This window comes from Neofelis nebulosa, chromosome 3 (assembly GCF_028018385.1).
Source record: "Neofelis nebulosa isolate mNeoNeb1 chromosome 3, mNeoNeb1.pri, whole genome shotgun sequence".
Taxonomy (NCBI): domain Eukaryota; kingdom Metazoa; phylum Chordata; class Mammalia; order Carnivora; family Felidae; genus Neofelis; species Neofelis nebulosa.
Genome location: NC_080784.1, coordinates 141,438,661 through 141,464,535, shown reverse-complemented (window position 1 = coordinate 141,464,535; position 25,875 = coordinate 141,438,661). Strand labels below are relative to the sequence as shown.

At 38.8% G+C, this 25,875-nt stretch overlaps 1 protein-coding gene and 1 long non-coding RNA gene across 8 annotated transcripts in view; one reads left to right on the top strand and one right to left on the bottom strand.

Moving 5' to 3' along the window:
* Positions 1 to 6,480: 6,480 nt before the first annotated feature.
* LOC131507401 (uncharacterized) lies at positions 6,481 to 20,955 on the bottom strand. Of its 4 annotated transcripts, none has more exons than XR_009259487.1 (5): positions 20,843 to 20,955; positions 20,505 to 20,713; positions 20,164 to 20,210; positions 18,184 to 18,244; positions 6,481 to 7,750 (listed from the first exon to the last, which is right to left on the bottom strand). It is a non-coding gene; the product is annotated as an uncharacterized LOC131507401 (long non-coding RNA). The 4 variants fall into 4 exon arrangements; XR_009259485.1 differs by lacking the exon at positions 20,843 to 20,955 and adding an exon at positions 19,238 to 19,466 and having other exon boundaries at positions 20,505 to 20,753; XR_009259484.1 differs by lacking the exon at positions 20,843 to 20,955 and having other exon boundaries at positions 20,505 to 20,753.
* The window catches only part of CFAP299 (cilia and flagella associated protein 299), a 585,593-nt gene continuing 580,609 nt past the window's right edge, over positions 20,892 to 25,875 (top strand). For 3 of the 4 annotated variants that reach the window (XR_009259483.1, XM_058722135.1, XM_058722134.1), the window contains exon 1: positions 20,892 to 21,002. Coding sequence is in view for 3 of the 4 variants with exons in the window: in XM_058722135.1 (XP_058578118.1) it covers positions 20,892 to 21,002 (111 nt within the window). In the remaining variant the exon portion in view is untranslated. Of the gene's footprint in view, positions 21,003 to 21,263; positions 21,391 to 25,875 lie in introns of those variants that run through there. The other variant, XM_058722136.1, reaches the window with a different exon arrangement.

The following is a 25,875-nucleotide window of genomic DNA, read 5'->3' as shown; positions in this document are numbered from 1 at the left end:
AGTTGGAAATTTTATTATATATATGCATAAAATGTATATGCATTAAATAGATATACTATAATAGCTATATATATAAATATGTATCTATATATATAAATATATATAGCTATATATATAGCATAGTATATATGTACTTTATAGCTATATAGCATATATAAAATATAATCCCTATTATATATTTATCTTTAAAAAAAATTTAACGTTTACTTATATTTGAGAGAGAGAGAGAGAGAGACCGAGCGCAAGCAAGGGAGGGGCAGAGAGAGAGGGAGACAGAATCTGAAGCAGGGTCCAGGCTCTGAGCTGTCAGCACAGAGCCTGAAGCCGGGCTGGAACTCACCAGCTGTGAGATCATGACGTGAGCCGAAGTTGGACACTTAACCAACTGAGCCACCGAGGCGCCCCTGTATATTTATCTTTTAAATTAAAAAAAAAAACAAAACTGTTTATTTATTTTTGAGAGAGAGCTCATGGGGGATTGGGGTGGGGGAGGGGCAATGAGAGGGAGACAGAGGATCTGGCTCTGCGCAGTTGAGCGTGACATGGGACAGAGGATCTGGCTCTGCGCAGTTGAGCGTGACATGGGGCTCGAGCTCGAGAACCATGAGATCATGACCTGAACGGAAGTCAGACGCTTAACTGACTGAGCTACCGAGGCGCCCCTATTTTTCTTTTAATTTAAAGTGTTTCATTTCCATTACTAGTAGACAGTATCAATGCATATATTGTAAATGAGGAAACTGTAGTGTATTATTAGTTCTTAATCATAAGTAGATGTGAATATAGACATATAAATTATTTAGATTTTCGGATAGGCTAAGAACAGGATTAAGAAGCAAAGTCTATTTGAGAACCCTGTGGCAAGCACTGTAGTGAATTTTTCTATTGTGCACTTTCTCACCTTATCCTGAAAATACTTCATAAACTAAGTACTTTTCATTACTTTTAGCTTACCAATAAAACAAACAAACAAAAACAGGCTTTAAGAGAGATTCTGTGATTTATCCAATATGACAGTCACAAAAGGGTAGATCTCAGCTTAAAAGTCAGATCAAGATTAAAATTCAGATCATTCTGCATAATAGCTAACTCAATTCTAGATTGATTTTCCTACCTTCTTACTAATAAGGACGCTCCAGTGCTCCATCGAGATTAAAATCAACAGCATTTCAATATAGTTTATGGGGGCATGTTCGGATAAGTCACTTGTAAGTAAGCATTCTTGTGGTTTGCTTTATTATGAATTAGTGATAACATAGGCTATCAGCCCTGCCAAATTTTAATATACATTCAATAACTGTTTTTATAAGAGTTAAACCTTTGTCTTGAAAAAATGTGAGTGGGTAATTGTCAAAAATATGAAATACAGCCAGCCAGACTAGAAGACTAATTGCTTAAACTTTTCCTGCAATTATATATATTTCCTTTATACAAGCACATAATACAAAATAGCACAGCACTAAAGTTGTGTCGCAGGTTAATCTATTTGTCTCTGATGAGAGATTTTAACCTTGCCCTAACTGCAGCATCTCTGTATGTCTTCTAACTTCTAGATAAAACTCCTTAAAAGAGATAATATTTTCTTAGCGAAACTTCATGGTCTCCCTCCTTGAAATATTCCTTGGCTCTGGAGACCACATCCTGGGGTCGAGAGGTTGCCCCTGATCTCAATCCCCTCTGGGGTAACACATCAGCTAAACTCTTTAATGAGTGCCTCAGAAACGTAATCCTAATAAAGAGAGCCATATGGGAATGATAGATGCATTTTGCACAGAGACAGAGAGACATGTTGAAAGCCTCAGTATCCACAGAATCCGTTAAATAATTCTTCACTAATTTTTATTGCTTTGTATCAGTCTTGTGCCAGATGCTGTAGTTTTCTACTCAATGTGTTGCAAAGTGATGACCGAAGCAGTTTTCTACGTGGACGGGAAAAGGTGCTGTATGTGGCAGTTATTTACATTTTGTGATACGGGGGATACGTACATCAAACATTTCATTGGTCTTTTGTGGACGGATGTTCTATTGTTTTACTTATATTGGTACAAATTTACTGCACAGTGATATGACATTGCTTTTCTGTACTTTTGATTTCTGTGTAAAGTCATTTTATAAAGAAGTTTATTTTACTGAATCAAAGACTACTGACCTGGGACACCTGGGTGGCTCAGTTGGTCTGACTTTGGCTCAGGTCATGAGCTGGGGGTTTGTGAGTTCAAGCTGACTGCTGTTAGCCTGTCTTCACAGAGCCCACTTCCGATCCTTGTCCCTCTCTCTCTCTGCACCTTCCTTGCTTGCGCTCTCCCCAAAATAAATAAATATTAAAAAAAAAAGACTACTGACCCTGCGACTGATTAAATAATATAATCATTTAAAAATAAATGGTATTACATCTCTATTTTTGAAGCAAGGCAATAATTTTACTGTAAAGAAGTAAAGTGGGCAGAAGAAACAATTGTCTAAGTAATCTATATTAAAGAACAGAAAACAAAAAGAAGAGAAAAGGAATGTTTTATCAGAGATGATTATACACTAGTAGAAAGTAGATTTTGATAAAAATGAAAAATCCAGATACTTGTCTAAGTTCTTACATCTGGTAATAATACATTCGGCTGTTTCATTTAATGCTAAAATATTGTGAATTGGTATTTAAAAAGCATTACTAAGAAGTAAAACTATTTCTATTTGAGATGACATGATATTGTATATAGAAAACACTAAGGAATCCACCAAGGAACTATTAGAACTAATGAACAAATTCCACCAGGTTGTGGCAACAAGATCAAGATATAAAAGTCAACATATTGTATGCATATATAAGAGTTTATATTCTACTATATATACTCTTGCAGTGACCAATTCAAAAATAAGATCAAGAAAACAGTTTCATTCAAAATAGCATCAAAAATAATAAGATCCTGGGGCGCCTGGGTGGCTCAGTCGCTTGAGTGTCCAACTCGATTTTGGCTCAGGTCATGATCTCAGGGTCATGTGATTGAGCCCTGGATCGGGCTCCTTGTTGGATTGACCATGGAGCTTGCTTAAGATATTCTCTCCCTCTCTCTCTCTCTCTCTCTCAAATAAATAAATAAATAAATAAATAAATAAATAAATAAATAAATAAATAATAAAAAATGTTAAGAATAAAATGCTTAGGAATGAGTTTAACAAAATATATGCAAAACTAATACTCTGAAAACTACAAAATATTCTAAAAAGAAACTAATGAATTAAGTAAAGAGAAAGACATCTTGTGTTCATGAACTGGAAAAGTTAATATTACTAATATGGCAATACTTCCCTAACTGATCTATAAATTCAGCACAATCCCTATCAGAATCCCAGCTGGCTTCTTTGTAGAAACTGACATTGTGATCCCCAAATGCATATATAAAAGCCAAATATCCAAAATAGCCAAGGCATATTAGGGGAAGAAAAAGTTGCAGGACTTACATTTCTCAATTTTAAAACCAACTACAAAACGAAAGTAATTGCGACAACATAGTATTGGCATAAAGATAGGCATATAGATCTATCAATAGAATTGGAAGTCTAGAAATCAGCCCACATATCTATGGTCAATTGTTTTTCAGTGAGTGTTCCAACACTATTCAATATGGGAAAAAGAGTATTTTTGCTAAATGGCACTAAAACAACTCTATATCCACCTTGAACAGAATGAAGTTGGACTACTACTTCAATATTGCATGTGAAAATTAATTTGAGATATATTAAAGACCAAAGTATAAAAGCTAAAACTGGGGTGCATGGGTGGTTCACTTGGTTGAGCATCTGACTCTTGATTTCAGCTCAGGTCACAATCCCAGGATCTTGGAACCGAGCCCCATGTCAGGCTCTGTGCTGAGTGTGGAGCCTGCTTAAGAGTCTCTCTCTCTCTCTCTCTCTCTCTCTCTCTCTCTCTCTCTCTCTCTCTCCCCCCCCTCCCCCTCCCTCCCTCCCTCCCTTTGCCCCTCTCCTCCACTCATGTGTGTGCTTTCTCTTTCTCTCTTTCTCAAATATATTTTTAAAAAAGCTAAAACTATAAAACTCTTAGAAGAAAACATAGGGATAAATCTTCATGATCTTGGATTTGACAATGGTTTTTTAGATACACTTCAAAAACATAAGCAACAAAAGAAAAATATTAAATAGACTTTACCAAAATTAAAATTTTTTGTGCTTCAGAGGACAGTCTCAAAAGGGTGAAAAGACAACTCTTGTTAATAAAAGAAATTATCTACAAATCATACATCTGCTAAGGGGATGGTGTCTAGAATATAGGAAGGACTCTTACAGTTCAATACTGAAAAGATAAACCATTTACAAAATGGGCAAACAGATAATGACAAGTCTTGGTGGGAATGTAAAGAAATTTGAATCCTCATTACATAGGTGGTAGGAATGTGAAATGGTACAACCATTTTGGGAAGCAACGTGGCAATTCTTCAAAAAGTTAAACATGAGGCTGTCATTTGACCCAAGAATTCCACACCTAGGTATATATTCAGGAGAAATAAAGACATATACATGTAAAGATACGTACACTAATTTTCATAGAAGCATTATTCATAATAGCCAAAGGGTGAAAACAACCCAAATGTCCATCAACTAATGAGTGGATAAACAAAATGTGATTTAATACATATAGTGGAATATTATTCAGTCAATAATAAATATGAATTACTGATACATGCTATAATATAAATGAACCATAATAATTTTATGCTAAGAGAAAAATCAATCACAAAATATCACATATTATGAGATTCCATTCATATTAAATATTCAGAATGGGTAAATTTATGGAGATAGAAAGTAAATTAGTAGTTTCCTATGACAGGGCTTGGAGTCTAGGTGGGTGGGGTGATAACTAAAGGCTATAGGATTTCTTTTGGGAGTGATAATGATGCTTTGAAACTGATTGTGTTGATTGGTTGTACAACTCTGTGAATATACCAAAATCCATTGTTATACACTCTAAGTTTGTGAATTGTATGATACATGAATTGTATTTCAGTAAAGCTGTTACCAAAAAAGAAGGTACTATTTTGTAAGCAACAACCACATACTTTTAATAGTATGCATCTAGCCTTTTCAATATGGATTTTCCAGTTATATTTGTGCAAAATAAGGAAAAGTTTTGACTGTTTTTTGAAGAGAACTTTATTTGGTTTGGATGAATAAACATCCAATATACTTTCCAAGTACAGATTGATTTAAAGTTTGGGCTGTCCCTTATTAGCATTGTGAAGTGAATGGTCACAAAGGTCAAGGGATGTGAAATTGGAGAACAAATTCTTTAGACATTTTTCTTTCTTAAACAGGTGCACCCTATCTAGAGAAACAGTTGGTGTAACCCTTATATCCATTTTTTTTGTTGTTGATATCTCAGTAGAAAATACTATTTTCAGAAAGTATTGTCTTGCCAGTGAGTTATACATTTACAACCTATCATTCTTGCCCAGCTATGAAAATAATCTTAGGGCATCACACCAGAATCCTGAAGAGCTGGTGCAGGAGCCAATTGTGTTTGCCTCTTGTCTCTCTTTTGCCTCTGAGCCTTTCTACTTAATACATCTGAAAAATGTATTAGTCACAGTGGTTTTGTGTTCTGCTTTCGTGAAGCTCTAAGTGAGCTGTTGCACTTCCGAACTAAAATTTCCCTGCTCTCTGCCATCTTTCACCCTGTGCTTTTCCAGACCTAAAATGTCAAAGTATCAAGCAGATGGAATTACATTTGGAACATTGGTTTTGTAGAGAATGACTCCATGCTTTTAGCCGATCTGTAGTTGTATTATTTTTTTTAAACAATGGACTGCTAATAAAAGACTTACTGAATCCAGTCCTCTGTCTCAAGTAACTACCGTATTTAGATAAAATGTTTGATACTATAAAATAAAATCAGCACAGGCCATTTGCTGAGGGAACCAGGAAGTGATAGTAGGCCAGATTTTTGTCCAATAATTTGTTAGAAGAAAGAGGTTTTAGGTACACTTGGATATGCTTCAATATCTTTTTTGTGTGCATTTGGGCTAAAGAAGCTAAAATACTTCTTCTAGCCCCTTTTAAGCAGATGGTTAGCATGGCTTCCTTTTTGCCAGGGTCATTTTGTTATACCCCTTAAAAGGATTGGAACTATGGTGTTCTTCTTCTTAACTAGAAGTGCACAAAGACATATTCCTGTGATTGGGAGAAGAGTCTTTTTGCTTTCCCCTGTCCCTTCACATATTGGCTTTTGGAGCTATGAGGCTATGATTACGTCTTAATGCATTGTTGAATATGGCTGGGGAAAACACAGGGATACGTACTGCAAAACAATTTACGGGGAATCAGGAGTCTCCTGGCTCTCTCACTTTCTTTAGTTTTGGCTAATAATTTCATCATTCAGTACATATTTATATGCTGCTACTAGGTACAAGATACTATCTAGATATTGAAACTCATTCAATTTCACTCTTCTCTGCAAAATGAAACATGATCTTAAGCTGTAAACTTGATTATTCTATGATCCAAAGAGCAGAGGTGAACACATTTGACCTTTCTTCCAAAGAAATCACAATTTTTACCCATACTTACACACTTAATACAGTGCTTTCTCATTCACTGAGACGTTCCCTATTTTTCTAGGTGGTGTTAATAAAGTCTTGTACATGTCTTGAACTAAACTGAAAGTCACTCTAAATGAACATTGTGCACATGTATTTATAACACTAGGGTAATGTCACTGGTGGGGGGATGGGAAGAAGAGGCTATATTTCCATATTTTTAAGGGTACCTGCCTTTTCTTGCCCTGCCCCTCCCAATTTGAGGAGTTAAGTGGCCAAAAGAACATGTTCATCCAGACCTGGATCCCTTCCTTTTAGCTACCTAGGATTCCAGAATTTCCTGTTAACAGGGCCCCCACACTGCAGGTGTATGGGGTGGTCAGGCTGGTCTTGGAACCAGATGAAACCTTCAGGTTGGTGTGTCCTCATGTGTGTGCATCAGGAATATGAGGAGAAGGGAGAGTGGACTCCAGGCCATCCGAATTTTGAGGCTGGGACTGGGAGTACATATAAACTATTCTTTATAAGACATCCTCCTATGTGTATATGGTTTCTTCCTGTGTTCTGCAAGGAACACACATCTTTAGAACAAATTAACTGTAAACCTTGCCAAAATGGTAAAGTTGATTAAGATCTCCCCTTAACCTCTCCTTTATTCATCTCTTAATATTGGTGATTTCTTCCCAGTATATCCCCATGTTTGTTACAGGCCATTCTTAGTCCTCCTGCAGCCATGGGCTACCTCACCTGGACCGGATCCTCTCCTTCGATGCACCTCATCCCTGCTGACCCCAAATCAACATGGCTAGGACTCCCTTTATTCCAGAAAGTGCTGTGCTTCTGTAAGTAGCTTACGTACTTAATTAAACAAATTTTGATGATTTATTTACCAATTAATGTATTCTTTTTTCCAGGCAACAGAAGGCTTAATCTTGTTAAAATCTACTTCTGCTCAGAAGGCATGTGTAAGGAAAGCAACCTCCACAGTGAAACAAAAACTCAGTACATCCCAGATTTTAGGAATTTGAATCATCTGGTGAGGATCAGTCTTGATACTGTTCCCTGGGTCCATTTGGATTTTTCTCATTCTGCTTAGTTTCTATCACTTCTGTTACCATCACCCCTGGGCCAGTCTCCCCCGGTGCACGTACAGTCTCTTGTTAGTGAGAGGAAAACTTTCGTAAATACTTACTTCTTTCTCAGTACTAAAACAGAATAAAGGGGAGACAGATTACAAGAAACGTAAAAATCTTGTTTACCGATCACCATCTGTTCTGCTATAACACAATTGTTGAAATCTTAAGAAACCTTGAGTTCTCAATAATCACGTAGGAAAACAATTATTTCAATAGAAAAAGGTAGGAATGGCAGTTAGGAGGATACAGATTCTGAAAACAAAGTTATCTTAAAGAGCAACACTTAAGATCCTTGGCTGGAATTTCAGGTAGGCTGCCAGGGGAGTTCTTGTCTGGCAGGCCTGATGCCCTTCCCACCACACCATATCATGGCCTTTGCCTGTGGGGAAAGTTGTTTCTTCAGGGCACTGCTGGCAGACCAAGAAGCAGCCCTTGGATCCTGCTTTCAAGCTGGGGAGACTCAGGCAGGAGCGCCACCCACAGGAGGTTGGGCTAAATGCATAACTCTGGGAAAGATGAAGCAACGTAGAAGAAAAATCCAGGCCGGAAGCGATGGTCAAGGTCGTACTGGAAAAACAGGGTAAAATATCTGGCAGAAAGGCCAAGTTAGATTGTAAATTGAAGAATGACAAATGTCATCAGTAATAAAAAGGTTAGAAACTGATCGGAACATAGTGTATAAATCAGGGCAATTGGTTCTGGACCAAAAACCTGAACAGTGATTGGAAGCAGCTGTCATCTGATGTCTTCAGTGCCTCATGGATTTAAGGGCTCATGACTTAAAATGAAAAGTAGAAAACATGGTCCCTGTTTTATGTAGCTCATACCTCTCAATTAACTTCCCTGTTTAAGAATGACTTCAAGGAAGCTACAATTTATTACCAGCGTCTCTCAATAGATAAAGTAAGATACAAAGGAGTTACAGGATTTGATAATGGTTCCCAATTAAACAGACACAACCAGACCTTGACTTTTCTAAAATCCAAATCAGCATTGTGTTATTATGTGTTGGCTTCTCAGGAAAATTGTCTTAAATAGTTTTTCTTGACCTATCAAATGGCTTAATTACTTTTTTTCTGTTAGTATCCAAAGACCTATATAAAAATTGCATTAGCCTAAAAAAGCTATTAATTAAGGTTGGTTAACATGTGGAGGAACAAATTGGTTATGTAATCATGTATACTATAACGGTCAATAAATTATATAGGTCTGTAATAAACAGTGTTCAAGTATTTTATAAAAATAACAGTTTTCTCTTGAATAATTATGCAGGCCAAACTTCCAGAAATCAGTAGGAGTTTAAATTTTATTTTGAAATTACTTAGGTTATTTTTAGTCTCTTCTAAATTAGAAATTAGATCCCCTTCTGTGTATTAGTAATTATTTGGAAACTTTGAGTGATCTAATTTAATCAAAATAATTGCCAATACTGTTATTGTTCTTGATAGCTCCCAGTGCAGTAATGCTTCAAGGCAAAACTAGATTTTTTTTTAATTTTTTTTAATGTTTATTTATTTTTGAGACAGAGAGAGACAGAGCATGAATGGGGGAGGGGCAGAGAGAGAGGGAGACACAGAATCGGAAGCAGGCTCCAGGCTCTGAGCTGTCAGCCCAGAGCCTGACGTGGGGCTCGAACTCACGAACGGTGAGATCGCGACCTGAGCTGAAGTCGGACGCTCAACCGATTGGGCCACCCAGGCGCCCCAATACTAGATTTTTTTTTTTTTTAATTTTTTTTTCAACGTTTTTTATTTATTTTTGGGACAGAGAGAGACAGAGCATGAACGGGGAGGGGCAGAGAGAGAGGGAAACACAGAATCTGAAACAGGCTCCAGGGTCCGAGCCATCAGCCCAGAGCCTGACGCGGGGCTCGAACTCACGGACCGCGAGATCGTGACCTGGTTGAAGTCAGACGCTTAACCGACTGTGCCACCCAGGCGCCCCCCCAATACTAGATTTTTAATTGAAGTAAAGGACAATATCCTTAAAATACATTTTAAGAAAATTTAGGAATTTACGTTACATGTACACTCTTTCTGGAATACATAATCTACTGGGAAATGTTATGAAGAGTAAAAACCTGTTTTTCTCTCTAGAACAGTTATCAGGAGAGGCTTTCAGAATACTTTGCAATCAATTTTTATTATCAGTCCTTTATAAAACCCCTCAAAATCCAATAATTGACTCATAAACCAAATAGTAAATGGAAAGAGGAAACATTAAGAAGCATGGTTCATTATGCATGGCATCAAAAGCAGAGGCCTGAATTATGATTAATGCATTTGGTTATGGATAAACATGCACATAGAGCCACATTTTCAAGTTTTGATTTTTTTTAACTTTTTTTTTTGAGAGAGAGAGAGAGAAAGAGAGAGTGCATATTAGAGCAGGAGCAGGAGAAGGGAGGGGCAGAGGGAAAGAGAGAGAGAGAATCCCAAGCAGGGCTCAGTCCCGTGACCATGTATGTGTTCATTACCTGAGGTGAAATCAAGAGTCAGATGCTTAACTGACTGAGCCACGCAGGTGCCCCTCAAGTTTTGGTCTTTACTAAAACTTTAATTTTATCAGACTCAGTCACAGCCATTTCAGTTGTGCTGCTATCATTACCTCCTCTGTTTCGATGTTCTATAGTGCAGATCAGAGACATTAACACTGATGTGCCCTGGGAGAAAACAATTTTCAAAGAAATTTGAAACTCTGAGGATAGCAACAATTTTGAAAAAATAAAAAAGATGTGTGTCGCAGACTGTGAGTCTAGAGTTCTCTCTTGTCCAGCAAAAGGGCAGATGCAGAATTGAATGCAAAAGAGGCTAATGTCTGGGAGGAGGCAAGAGACCCAAAGAGGGGTTTTGTCTCCATATTTAATGAGCTCTCAAGATATTACCCATGTGAAGAAAACAAGATCTTACACACATGAACGTGGAGAAAACAATCAGACAGTAATCATTAACTTGTGTGTGTAAGAAGCAAAAGGTCTGGGGGAGGCAACTGGAGTTTGTGATATTGGCATCACATGGAAATTAATTTCCTGCAGGTGATATAACAAGTTAGTTGTGATCCTATTACAATATCTCGCTAGCTAAGCTCTGGTACTTTTGCCTCTTGGTGGCGACTTTCCACCCTAAGCTTTTTTCTAACCCATTTATGTAAGTTGCACCTATTTCCCCACAGATGTGGGCCAGTAATTATATATTAGAATATTCACCTGATAGTAGATATTCTGCATGGACATGGAAAAGGAGAAGTTTTCGGAGAAAGTTAAAAAAAAAAACTGATAAGTAAAAATGTTAATGAGGTCCTGATAGAAAAGACAACACGGGGGGATGCTTTAGTATGGTCACATAAGTACACCTTTGTGTTCTGTCCATTAAATTAAGTGTGCATTTAAAATATTTACTGCTGAAACACTGTAGTTGCCAGAAATATTCACTCTTGGTTATTGAAAGCAATACTTTTGTGTTCCTTTGGCTAATGTTAACATCATTTTGGCAAATGACACTAGTGCCCATTTATAAAATCTTTTAACTTTTCTTCAAAAATATATTCTAAGATGGTAAAATATTGACTGTTCAGATTACTTGGCGAGGGTTAGCTCTAGTGATATCTGCATTTTCCTAAAAATAGTATTCATTTTACCTGTTTTTATATTTAAAAGTGAAACTGCTAGGTAGAGATGGATAAGTGGGTAGATGGGGAATGTGTCAAGGGGCTGGAAAGACAGGGAGAGGAAGGTGACAATTTTGAATGGAAAAAAGATGTGAAACAGACATTTGTTTTTTTCGAACAAGAGATCAGACACACTGAGACAATATGGTCATCTTGCCAAGCACGTTGTTGTTTGTAGTCATTTAATACAGTCATTTAATGTTTTCTTCCATCAAAGTGCACTATAGGATAATGACTCCACTGTTCCCCTTTCTTCTCAGAGACTTCCTCCAGGTTAGACGTAAACGCTTAATGAACGCGTACGTTATAACAGAATATTACAGAATTTTGAAGCTAGATGTGATCGCAGAGATCATCCAACCTAAACTCATTCTTTTAGAGAAGACAAAATGATTTTCTGATTTTTTTTTTTTTTTAACATTTTTTATTTATTTTTGGGACAGAGAGAGACAGAGCATGAACGGGGGAGGGGCAGAGAGAGAGGGAGACACAGAATCGGAAACAGGCTCCAGGCTCCGAGCCATCAGCCCAGAGCCTGACGCGGGGCTCGAACTCACGGACCGCGAGATCGTGACCTGGCTGAAGTCGGACGCTTAACCGACTGCGCCACCCAGGCGCCCCAATTTTCTGATTTCTTAAGATGCAGCATGCTTGCATTCTTTAAGTCTGTCCTTCCCACATAGAAAACTTTTTTTTACCCCATTCCATGTTGTACCTTGCAAACATTTTTATCATAACTTCTATAAAGTTTTATTTTCTCATTTATTTACAAAGTTGTTTCCCCAAACCTGCTTAGTTCGTCTTATTTTTCTTCACTCAATCAACTACCAGTTCGTGCCTTTTGTGTCTCCTGTCCCAAAATGTCAATATCCTTGAAGATAAAAAGGACCAGACTTTATTTTTGATTGTACTTTCAGGGTCTACGTAGCACAGAGCTTGATTTGGTTATGTTAAATTATTGCTGTGTGAGTTTTACCTTTGCTTTGGTAAGTAAGAGTCAGTGGGAGAGATGGCTCAAAATGTCTTTTATTGTAATTATTGTGCTTAATTTATCTGCAGTCAGAGAATGTTTGAGATCCTGGAGAAGCAAAGCCAAGTACAATGAGTTAATTAGCTCTTAATGGAATTGGCATCTCTTCCTTTAATGCTTCTTCTAGAGAGGCTAGTGAAGTATAGTGATCTTCCTTCCAGACCCTTTTTATATTGGCTTAGTTGTAACAGGTTGTGTTATTACCATGGCTGCAAAAATACTTGAATATCTAATGAGCTCTGACATTGTACTTAGAGGCTAGAAAGAAGACAGTGGTTTAAAATAGATCCAGCCTCTCCTCTTAGGAATTCTATAGAGGTCACTGCGTATTTTAGAGGGGCTCAATATACTCCTCAGAGAGGCAGCCTGTTTCCACCTTGTATCTGGGGTTTTAAAGATGTCACTTTTTATTTTCTTCTGAAATTTCATCTGAATTTTTTATCTTCAAGTCGGTGCCTCATTATTTGAATTTACTAAGTATCAGCAAGTTTTCATTAAAAACCAACCACATTGATGTATTTCTTATTTTAAGCCGGTGTAAGTTTGATTGAAAATGAAAATCTTTTTTAATCTTACTCAGGTGTAAAAAGTAGGTATTAAACTTGAACTCAGTTACTGCTCTATAGAATTCCTTCCCCCAAGGTTTCTTGAATCTGTCTTTCCTACACTTACTTTCCAACTCCGACTCCCTTCCTTCCTCTCTTCTAGATCTAAGAGGTCTTTCTGCCAACCTTCCAGTCATTTGCTGCTGTCAGGATAATCTTTCCAAAGTACAATTCTGATTAGCATTTCTTTCCAAACATTTCTTTTGATTCTCCTTTACTTGGACAATACAGTTGGAGTTTATTAAATTGACAAATCTCACCATGGTCAGCTTCTGAACATGTCACATGGACATTTATTCAGAGTCCCATATTCCTATCTCAATACTTCAAATTTACTACAAAGGCCATGTTATGCTTTAAACTTTTGTTGAATCTTCCAGTTAGAAGTGACTTTTAGCTGCTCTGGATTTGCATAGTGCTTCAAAAATATCATTTGTCTTACGTTATTATTATGCTAGTAATGTAAAGCACCTTTCTAAAACTTGGGTGCTAACATTTAGGTTGTTTATAGTTCTCACACTGAGTGTATTGCCTTTTACTTGGTAGTTTCCAGAAGTGAATGAGTAAAACATACAGGAAACTTTTATTCAGCAAATGGTTTTTTATGCAACTTAAAAAATTTTTTTTAATGTTTATTTATTTTTGAAGGAGAGACAGAGCGCTAGTGGGGGAGGGGCAGAGAGATAGGAAGACACAGAATTTGAAGCGGCTCCAGGCTCTGAGCTGTCAGCACAGAGCCCAACATGGTGCTCAAACTCACAAACTGTGAGATCATGACCTGAGCCAAAGTCGGATGCTTAACCAACTAAGCCACCCAGGTGCCCCTATTCAGCAAATGTTTTGAAGACCCAGTATATTTCAGGTGCCATGTCAGATGCTGAGAAAATGGAGGTGAACAGGGATGATAAAGTCTTTGCCTTCATGTGTATAGATTCTTTTTTGTAAATATTTTATTTTTTTTAACGTTTATTCATTTTTTGATAGAGACAGAGCATGAGTGGGGGAGGGGCAGAGAGAGAGGGAGACACAGAATCCGAAGCAGGTTCCTTGCTCCAAACTGACAGCACAGAGCCTGACGCGGGGCTCGAACTCACGGACCGTGAGATCATGACCTGAGCTGAAGTCGGATGCTCAACCAACCGAGCCACCCAGGCGCCCCTCATGTGTATAGATTCTAACAAGGAGTATAGACATTTTGCAAATACCTTATAATTGAGATGTTCATAACAATGAGGGGAGTAGAAACTGCTCTGGGAATATATAAGAGAAGATCAATTACATCTCTATACTTCTATCTATACCAATATCTGTAAAATGGAACTAATAGTTAAAAGAATGTGTACTTTGAAAGAATATTCTAGGTAGAGGCAACAGCATATTTAAAGATCCAGTGACAAAAGAAATTGTGGCTTCTTTAAAAACTGAAGGCAGTCCAGTGTAGTTGGAACATGTCATGGGTGAGACGGAGGGGTCAGAGGAGAGTCAGAATGTGGAGGGCCTCGTAAGCTATGTTTTAAAAAAATATTATTCTAAGGGCTATGGGAAGACAATGGAAGTTGTCAGAGGAACATGATGAAATAACATCAGTGTTTTTAAACAATCACTGATTACACTGGGACGAGTAGAATGGAGCCAGTGGGGTATAAGGAAACCAGGAAAGAGGCTATTTTGGGAGTGTTGGTGTCAGTCTCTGGCTTAGTCAAGGAAGCAATGGCAATAAGACTGGGAAGAAATCGAAGCCTACGAGAGATATACTTGGGAGACTAAGTATAAGAAATAGGTTGCATATTTCAGGGGCGAAGGAGAGGCAAGGGTCATGACTGTCTTCCCAATTTTTTCCAAGAACCACCAAAAGAAGGGGAGGCTGTATGTTGACCGAGGGAACCCTGGGGTAGGAGCAAGATGAGGAGCAGGGGAAGAGAAACAAGCCAATTTTATACACGTTATACATCCAGTGGTATCTGGTAAGAAGTTGGATGTTTCATTGGAGCTCAAGAAGGTAACCCAGCTAGTTCTAGATTTGGGAATCATATGCATGTAGGCCAGAAGTAAAGTTATGGACCTGGGTGTGATCTCAAAGTGAGACGGTAAAGAGGCAGGAAAAAGGCCTAGTAGAGAACCCTGAGACATTCTAAATTTTTAAAAAGTAGTTAAGGGGGGGCGCCTGGGTGGTTCAGTCGGTTAAGCGTCCGACTTCGGCTCAGGTCATGATCTCACGGTCCGTGAGTTCGAGCCCCGCGTCGGGCTCTGTGCTGACAGCTCAGAGCCTGGAGCCTGCTTCCGGTTCTGTGTCTCCCTCTCTCTCTCTCTGACCCTCCCCCGTTCATGCTCTGTCTCTCTCTCTCTCAAAAAAAAAAAAAAAAAAAAAAAAAAAAAACGTTAAAAAAAATTTAAAAAGTAGTTAAGGGGAAGGGAGCCAGCAAAAAGAAACCCTAAAAAATGAACAAACAAAAAAAAAGCTGACGGAAAACCAACCAACTAGTCTCAAGGCTAAGTAATGCGAGGGAAGTTAAGAAACTTTTGAAGAAAAAGGAGTGCTCACAAGACCCAGTGCACCTGAGAATCAAAGTAGTATGAGGACAGAAAAAAAAAAAAATATGTCCATTGACCCTCAAGGGCAAGGAAGTCATAACTGACTGGTAACAAATTTCAGTGGAACTGTGTGTAAAACTAGATGAAATGTGTTGGGCAGAAAGTGGAAGGTAAGAAAAGGGAGAGAGTGATTGAAGTTAACTCTTTCAAGAAGCTTTGCTATGAAAGGTGGGAGAGTCCATAGCTGAAGTGGGCGGTGGAGTTGAGAGGCTTGTTTTTAATTTCCTTTGGTTGGTTTTAAAATGGAAAAGAGGCTGGGGAGAGGGGGGAGATTTTGAGAGAAGTGAAAGGAAGGAGAAGAGAGAGAAAGTGATGATAGAGGTGATAATCAAAATAAGAAATCCTGGGAAGGCAGAAGGAGAGGCCTAAGAGGATGTAAATCTCTTCCTTTGAAACAAAAGGGAAGAAGAACCGAGGTGTGAGTAAGCTTGTGTATCTGAATGAAGGATATCTAATCTGATGGCTTTTACTTTATTCCTTTGTGGAATAGAAATCAAGATTACCTGCTTTGAAACAGGAGGATGCAGGATTAAAGACAGAAGAGAAAATAGGGAAAGGCACAGTAGAAAATAAGAGTGTATCGAAGGTACAAAACAGTTAAGACTGTGGTGTCAGTGCTGAGTACCCCCACTTGAAATAGGCAGCTTTGCATCTGCAGCGGTGGCCCTCTATTTCCACGTGATGTGTTCTGAGACTGGCCACTCAAGGGAAGTTTTGTTATAGATTAGATCCTAATTCCCATGTAGACAAACAAGTTGAGGGAATTTTCAGTGAAACTGTTAGACAAACCTTCTAAGAGCCATTGAGAGGCCAAGTTTTCCTCTGTTCCAAAGAGATGATTGTAGCTATGACATCTCTCATCTATCTCATAGCACAGTAGTGATTTTCAACTTTTATCAGCTGCTAAGACCCGTCAACCCTGCTCCTGGGACTTGTCTTTCTCTCTTCTGGATCCTTCCTTACACACTGTTAGATACAGTCAAGAGAAGAGAAAACTTGGGACTTATGGCATAGGAAAACATTGTGTCTCCAGACGGAGAAGCTGTGGAACCAGAACTCCAGCACTTTAGAATAACTGAGATGGTGTGAAGGTCCAGTGATCTCATCACAAGAAACATCTTAAATAAATTCAATGTCATCATTATTACAAAGCACAAAAGAGCTCTCCTTGGTTCATGATTAAGCAATAGTGCTCATTTGCAATCTATGGAAACTTAATAAATAAGCAATTGGGCAACAACACACACAAATTTCTTATCTTATTAGAGCAAGCATATGTTTTTCTTTCTTAAGAGATGATAATGTGTTAAATCCATCTTAATAGAGCCTCAAGTTCTTACTCAGAGTGTTTAGCATCCCATCGACATAATAAGCAAGGCATTCCGCTTCCGATCTTGTCAACCTACCAAAAGTATGTTTTCTATTCATTTTCCCAGACACCATAGTATATTGCTGAACAGCTGGAAATAGAAAACTGTAGAGTTTAATTTGAAATTCTTTTACTTTTTATTTATTTTTTAATGTTTATTTTTGAGAGAGAGAGAGAGAGAGAGAATATGAACAGGGGAGTGACAGAGAGAAACAGAATCCCAAGCAGGCTTCAGGCTCTGAGCTGTCAGCACAGAGCCCAATGTGGGGCTTGAACTCCTGAACTGTGAGATCATGACCTGAGCTGAAGTCAGCCGCTTAACTGACAGAGCCACCCAGGCACTCCTGAAATTCTTTTACATAGTTCTACCAGGTAAGTACAGTACCAATGCCTGTTTATTTTAAAGACACACTTATACTTAGATTTTTCCTACATTCCTGACCTTTGTTTTACCCTTGTGCTTTTTTTTTTTCCTACTCAACACCAACCTAAATATGGCATATATCCTGTTATTCTCACATAGCACATATTTATTCTCATTTACATTTTGGAGTTTTACTGTGAATGTACATAATCCTTGCTGGTCCTTTTTTTTTAATTTTAATTTTTTAATTTTTTAAAAATTTTTTCCTTGCTGGTCCTTTTGCAAGGAATGAAATTGCTGGGATTTGTGGCTAAATTCCAGGTTTCGATCTTTAAAAATCCCAGACTTTAAGTAGGAATGCATTGTTTTCCAAAATAAAGTATTTCCCAATCATAACAAAGACTTTGCAGTTGGAAATAGGGACTTGCTGAAGCTCATTAATTTCTCTCTTACTGTCTTTTTCTCAGGCACTTGTCAAAAAGTAGTTTTGAACTTAAATTGAAAGTTAAACAAAAGACAATTGAATTAAACCTACAATAATTCAAGCCTTTCTGTAAGGAACAAGGCTAAACTTCTAAACTTTCTTTTTCTCTTTAAATATTCATAGAGAAACCTATTGGTTGAAAATCACCCTAAATGTTTTGAGTTAGGAGACACAGCTAGACTCATTGACTGAAAGTAATTGCATAATTGTTTAAATTTGGGTGCTTTAGAGCTTACCTCATCAAAGACTTGTTTACCAAATAGTAAATTTAATGAGGTTTCCACTGAAAATGTACAGTCCCAATGGATCATAATAGTATAATATTCAAACAAAGACCGCACACTTTACTAAAATACAGGCCTTTGTAATCAAAGTGCTATAGTTTAACGAACCTGAGATTTTCTAGATGCTTTACTGCTTCTTGAAAGTGATGAAATCTTGATGGAGGAGGACCTTAAAGCAAATATAATCAATATAAATAGGGGCACCCAGACACTTTGACAGGAAGACAGAATTTTTTCAGTAGTGCATGATCATCACTCAAAGCCATTGTTATTGTAGCCTAGCCTTTTTCAAGGACATGATTACTACCTTTTGCAAACTCTTCAACCTAGCACTCAAAGCCTTCCGACCAAGTTTCTTCCTCCGGGAACCTTCTTTTCCTCTACACTTCTTAGGGGCCCCCTCATAACATCAAAACAATGTGCAGCTTTCCCCTACACAGAACCTGATCTTTCTTTCCTCCACATCTTAGAATATGCATCCCTTTTGCTCCTGTTATTTGTGCTAAGTTCATGTTGCCTTTCTCAATTGGATATATATAAATATATACATATTTTTTTTCTAAAAAACATATATTTTTTTTTCTAAAAAACAACAAAAAAACAACTTTCGTAATGAATTCCATGTGGCTCTTCAAACCTCTGCTTACCTTAGCTTCCCTTTGTGGGAAATCAGGATTCATAAGTTGTGTTGCTATTTTTATCTTTAAGATTTCAAACCAATTCATTTAGATTCACTCTATGTTGTGAATCATGCTAACACTATTTTTTCTAGTGGATTTGGTGTCATGATTAAACAAGTTGATGCGTAGGAAGTATTTAGAACAGAACTGGCACATCGTAAGGTCTTAGTAATATTACAAGAAAGCAAATACTTGTATTTTCTGTATACAGTAAATAGCTGAAACTTTTCCAGGCCTTTGCTTGTGCTCAATTCACACTAAATAATGCTTCTTTCAGGAGTGACTTATAGAATTTCTCTAGACGATAGAGAATATTGAAAGTTATGCCCCTTATTAGAATGTCTTAAGTTGCAAGAATGATTTCATTCTTGGGCTATTTGAATTTTCATATCTTTTCAGATATTAGATGATGTTAAGTTGGTGGTGGTTGTTAATTGTAGCACAAATAGTAGTTAAGGATGTAACTCATTGTTGGCACTTACCACAGTGCTTGACGTGCAGGGAGTGTTCAATAAATGTTGTTATTATTGTTTTTGTTGTACTTTTGTCTCTCTCTTTTTAAGAGGTTCCATGCCCTACATGGGGCTTCAACTCATGACCCTGAAATCAGGAGTTGCATGCTCTACTCAGTACAGTAGGCACATTGTACCAGGCATCCCTCTTTTTTGTTGTATTTTGAGTGCTCAGGGTTTCTCTATCCTTTCTGGTCTCCTGAATGCAATGATTAAATTGCATTTAAAAAATGTCCAAAATGCCTTTTAAAATATTTCAAGAGATAATTCATTAATTAAAAAACAAGTCAGTGATTCTGCGTGCATGGGTGGCCCAGTCCCTTAAGTGTCCGACTCTTGATTTCAGCTCAGATTATGAACTCATGGTCGTGGGATTGAGCCTCATTGGGCTCCGTGCTGAGCACAGAGGCTGCTTGGTACTCTCTCTCTGTCCCTCTTCCCCACACACCTCTGCTCTCTCCCTCTCTAAAATAAATAAGTAAACTTAAAAAAAATAAGTCGGTAATATCTTAGAGATTATTGTGCCCACATCACTTAAAATTTGTACATTTGTGACACCGTGATTTTTGAGATGCCCTTTTTAAATTGGGAAAGCTGACTGCCAAGTATCTTACCAGATATCTTCATTAAAAGAAACCTTTTTAGCACACCTGAAAATCCTCAGAATCAATTCTGTAAGTACTTAAAGAGCAACTACCAGAGGCTCAGTATCGTATTGTGTGTTAATTTGCAAATATGATTTGTAAAATACTAAAATCTGAATAAGAATTCTGAAGTTTCACCAGCCGCCACTTTAGATTACTTTAAATCCATTTTAAAAAATGCAACTTTGTTCTAAGGGGAATGTCTTTAGTAAGAACATTTACTTTTTAATTTTCCACAGATATCTTACTTACCCTTTAAAAAAGGAAGCTTCAACAAAGGCAAGGTCTTTCATTGTGTGCTTATTGAAAGTTAAAAAAAAAAAGAAAGAAAACAAGTTTAAAAAACAAGCAATTGGGGCCAAAAGAGGTTTTCACAGATATTCTCACTGAATTTCTTTCATTTGGGAATTTCATAAATTCTTCCTCATATCCAAACATTAGCAATAATTTGCCTTTAAGTTTTATTTTTAAAAATAATATAACAAATCATTAAATATTTTATTATTGTTTTTTGATACAAGATCATTTCCAAAGACTTCAGTTTTGAGATACGCTTCTTGCAAAAATAGACCTTCACTTTCTTGAGTGCTAACCTCGGTATTTTTGTCCCGCATAACATTGCGTTAGAATGAGATTAAGAGTGCTGATCTAGAATATTTTGTCGACACATCCTGGCAGTCTCATAATATTTAATTTTGGATTGCAATTTGCATCTCTCACGTGGCTCCACGTTTCACCAAGGTTTGAATCAGCTGACGGGTGTCAGGCTTGAATTTGAAGCGGGTAATTTGAGACCGCGTTCCTAGGAGTTACGGGGAAACACGAAACTCAGTAACGAACATGGGGGGTGGGGGTGGGGTTAACTTCCGAGGCTCCGCACCGGTTCCCAACTGATCGGGAAGAAGACACGAAGGGGGTGGAACTTCCTGACCTGACGCTGGCGCCTCTGTCGCTAGGGACGCTTCGGCTAAGGCAACAAGATGGACCAGGAAGAGAGGCTGACGGCCGTGGACAACATAGTCACTCAGTTCAACACCTATGAAGATTTCCTCGACTCGCAGATCACTTCCGTGGACCTGTACTACCTGGAGGTAAGAACTGCGGCACCGCAAAGTGGACCCCGTTTTCCTCTTAGTCCTTCCCGATCCCCCATTCATGGAGTGGTCGCCCCCTGGCGGTGGACTCCGGCGACGTCAGGCGCCTCAGTATGCCGACCGCGGCGCCAGAGGGGCGGGGAGCTGAATCACTGGGTCCTGAACCCGCCCCGTACGGCCTCAGTCCCGCCAGAATTCGGGTCCCTGGAGGTGGCGGCCCGTGTGGAAACATGCGGGTGCGCCCGCACGCCCGCAGGCAGTCTTCAAAATCTGCCTTTCCCTCTCACATGAGGCCTCCCGGCCCATTCTTTCCAAAGTCATTGCCTGCGAGGAGGTGGCTGGATGCGGAGACCTGCGGAGACCCTTGCGCTGGGCTCTAATGCAGGTCTGGCATGCTGTTTCTCTTTGCTTTGCCACTTTGTATTAAAGAACAGAAGAGAGTAGCCTTCCAGGGCAAGTGGCGACACCAACCTGGTGTATCTGGTGTCATATAGGGCATCTGGGCCCATAAACCTCCACCCCACTCTCGTACCCTTAATTATGGGTAGGCACTACAGGAATATGTAGGCATATTCCTGATTTATGTTTATCGAGCTGCTAATCACAACTAATATTGAGAGTAAAAAAAAAGATCCTGCTATACTGCAAAGTTAGACGTCATGGGGTTGGCCACTGTCTTCCACTCAGCAACCATCTTCCTCCCCTCTTTAAAGGTGTGTGTTTGATGGGGTGGGGGAGATAATGGAGTGGGGGCGGCAGAGAGTTCTTGTCTTCTGGGAGGCGAACCAGGATGGGCTGGAAAATAACAGGCTGAGAGGTCCTGAGAAGCAGGAGATGAACGGTGGATCCCTATAGCCCTGGGATCTTGCCAGACCAGGCCGACTTAAAGGCGCACTGCCCTGGAGACTCTGCTGGCGGGGAGCCAAGACACAGCCCCAGAATGCCTCCTTCCTATTTAGGCCAGGCAGAACAAGCGCCACTGGGTGGTGCCAAACCACAGCCGAATCTCTGAAGGGTTTGCATCTAGTAGCCAACTCCCCAAACCCCGTGTCTGCAACAGCATAATTCTGCATTGTGGTGGATTTTTGGGCTCCAGAGATCATGTTAGCAAGATTTTTCTTACATGCTTACTTAAATATTGATTGCAAGGTTTGAAAAGTGCTTATTCTTTGAAATACATTCATGTGCTAGGTATGAACGTTAATTCTACATAGCTAAGGCAGAAGTACACGCTATACGCCAAGCATATACGCTTGGCAGTATTTAACCCAAGAATAAATGAGAGAACTGTTCTCCAAAGAAAGTGAAATACATGTCTAATAAGGGGACCTGGAGGGAGTAAAGGGGCCTGAGAGATAATCAGAACTGAGCTCGGAGTAACTAAATAGTGCTAGAAGTTCAGACTAGGTGCTGAAGAGAAAAATAGAATCTGTTGTCAAGACCTTCTTTTTTTAGGTTTATTTATTGATTTATTTTGGGGGGGAGGGACAGAGAGAGAGAGAGAGAGAGAGGTGGGGGAGAGAGAATCTCAAAATGGCTCCTCACTGTCAGTGCAGAGCCCAATGCGGTGTTCGATCTCGCAAACCAATCTTGCAAACCTTGAGATCAGGACTTGAGCCAAAATCAAGAGTAGGATGCCTAATTGACTGAGCCACCCAGGTGCCCCTTGCCAAGCCTTCTTATTTCAGCAGTTAGGTTGGAGAGAGTGGGATATAACCCAACTTTGCTTCCTTCTTCATGCCCACATATCTTCAAGTGGAGTCTCTTTTACACATAACTGCCACAACTCACCTATTCCGAGGTGAGTCCAATTAGGGAACTAGGTCTGTACAACTAGAGGGAATCCACACTCATGTCCATATCAGTTAATCTAGTCCTCTGTTCATGTGTGTCTACAGATGTTTGAGCAAACCTAATAGCACGAAAGAGATAGCCCAAGGTGAGTAAGGAGGGTAACTAATGTCAAACAAAACATTTAAAACCCAGAGACAACTTTAAATAAATTCTAATTTTCTATCTCAGAGGCATTTTAATATCTATCAAATCTATAAGCAAATTAATAGACTGCTATGAAAAGGGAGCAGAGAGCAAGAAAGAATTCTTAGAATTTAAAAATATAATTGATAGCATTTTTGAAAGGGCTAATAGAATCAACACTTTTTAAAGGACAAATTAATTTTCTGGAAGTTACAGGTGATATAGTTACCCAGAATATAGTAAAAAAAAAAAAAAGTGGAAAATAAGAAAGAATTCTATGAAAGAAAATATGAAAGAATAGTTTCATAATGCTCAATATCTATCTAATAAACTTACCAGAAAGAAATTATACAGAAAATGAAGGTGATAATCAATTGAATAATGAAAAAATTTTTCTCTGTTGCAGATAAGCACAACATTAGCTGTTAAGCAGGATAAATGAAAAAGATTCATCCCTAGATAGATAGTGGTAGAATTTTATAATTCTGAGAATAAAATGGTAATTCAAAAATAATTCAAATTGGCTTGTATGACATCAAAATTAAAAACTTTTGTGCACCAAAGTACACTATCAATAGAGTGAAAAGGCAGCCCATAGAATGGGAGGAAATATTTGCAGATTATATATCTAATAAGGGGTTAATATCTAGAAAATGTGGCATGCGTGCACACACAGGAGTATTACACAGCCATGAAAAAGGATGAGATTGTGCCATTTGTAACAACATGGATGGACCTAGAGGGTATTATGCTAAGTGAAAAAAGTCATACTGAGAAAGACAAATAACGTGATTCCACTCATAAGTAGAATTTTTTAAAAAAGTGAACAAAAAGCAGAATCAGATAAATACAGAGAATAAACTGATGGTTGCCAGAGGGAAGGGGGATGGGGGGTGAGTAGAATGGGTGAAAGAGAGTGGGAGATACAGGCTTCCAGTTATGGAATAAGTCATGTGAGAATACAAGGCACAACATAAGGAATATAATCAATGATATTATCATGGTATAATGGGATAGATGCAATGGGACACACTTGTGGTGAACATAGCATAATGTATAAACTTTTAAAAATCACTAAGTTGTACACCTGAAACTAATGTAACATTGTCAACTCTACTCAAAGAACTCACCCCACAATGATATACCATTTCACCTCTTTCAGGATAGCCATTTAAAAAACCCAGAAAATAGGGCATCTGGGTGGCTCAGTCGGTTAAGTGTCCGACTCCTGATTTCCGCTCAGGTCATGATCTCGCAGTTTGTGAGTTTGAGCCCTGCATCGGGCTCCGCACTGACAGTGCAGAGCCTGCTTGGGATTTTCTCTCTCCCTCTCTCTCTGTCCCTCCGCCTGCTCGTGCTGTCACCCCCCCCCCGCCCCTCTCAAAATAAATAAATAAGACTTAAAAAAATATATAAAAAACCCAGAAAGTAATAAGTGTTAGCAAGGACATGGGGAAACTGGAACACTGCACCACTGGTGGCGGTGTAAAACGGTGCACTTACTGTAGAGACAGTATGGCAGCTCCTCAAAAAATTGAAGTTAGAATTACTATATGATCTAGCAAGTTCACTTGTGGGTATACAGCCAAAAGAATTGAGAGCAGAGACTAGAACAGATATTTGTATACCTATGTTTTTTTTTTGTTTGTTTTTTTAAATGTTTATTTACTTTTGAGAGAGAGACAGAGGCGTGAGCAGGGGAGGGGCAGAAAGAGGGAACACAGAATCCGAAGCAGGCTCCAAGCTCTGAGCTATCAGCACAGAGCCCGACACGGGACTCGAACCCCCAGACCGTGAGATCATGACCTGAGCCGAAGTCGGATGCCCAACCGACTGAGCCACCCAGGCGCCCCTGTATACCTATGTTTATGGCAGCATTATTCACAATAACCAGAAGGTGGAAGCAACTCAAGTATCTATTGATGGATCAATACCTAAACAAAATGTGCTACATCTACAATGAAATATTATTCAACCTTTAAAAGGAAGGAAATTCTGACACATGCTACAACAAAGGTGAACCTTGAGGACATTATCCTGAGTGAAATAATCTAGCCACAGGAAGACAAATACTGTGTCATTGCACTTTTATGGGGTACCTAGGCTAGTCAGATTCACAGAGACAGAAAGTAGAAAGGTCATTGCCAGGTCTGCAGGAAAGGGAGAATGGGAGTTATTGTTTAACTGGTACAGAGTTTCAGTTTTGTAAGATGAAAGAGTTCTGGTGATGATGGGGATGATGATGGCACAACAGTATGAATGTACTTAATGCCACTAGAATGGTTAATTTTGTATTTTGTATATTTTATACAGATTGAAAAAATAATTCAGAGTGTCTACAGAGTACCTATAAATCAGCTTGATCTTAGACTTTGCATTCCCAGTAGCGATTCCTAAAAGGAAAAGGGAGTAAATATCTTTAAACGTCAAGAAAATTTTATTTTGGACCTAGAATTCTTTCCCTGGCTGTGTTAGCTATTTTCTGTTTGGCCCTTGAGATCGACATGCTGTCATACCCTACCTTGTTCTGTGCCCCAAAGAGATTGATTTCTGTTGCCTGTTTCAACTGGGCCCCCTTTCCCTTTGGCCAATTGGGTTTAGCCAATAAGAGTCACCAGCAAGAAATTAGAAGCCAGCAGAAGAGAGAGGTTAGGCATCCCCCCCACCCCCACCCCCACACTCCTTCCATACTGTGCTGTAGGTTAGGAGTGGATATTTTCTTACAAAAAGCCACAATTTAGTGTCGGGCTCTACCCCTACGGCTGTTTCCCTGGGCTCTATTAACTGTTCCCTCCTCTTACCTTATTGGACTAGTTAGTTAGTGGCCGTTAAAAGCTTATTGCTGTTGCTAGCTGCAGGGTGCTTCATTATCTCTCTAGGATTTCTCTTAACC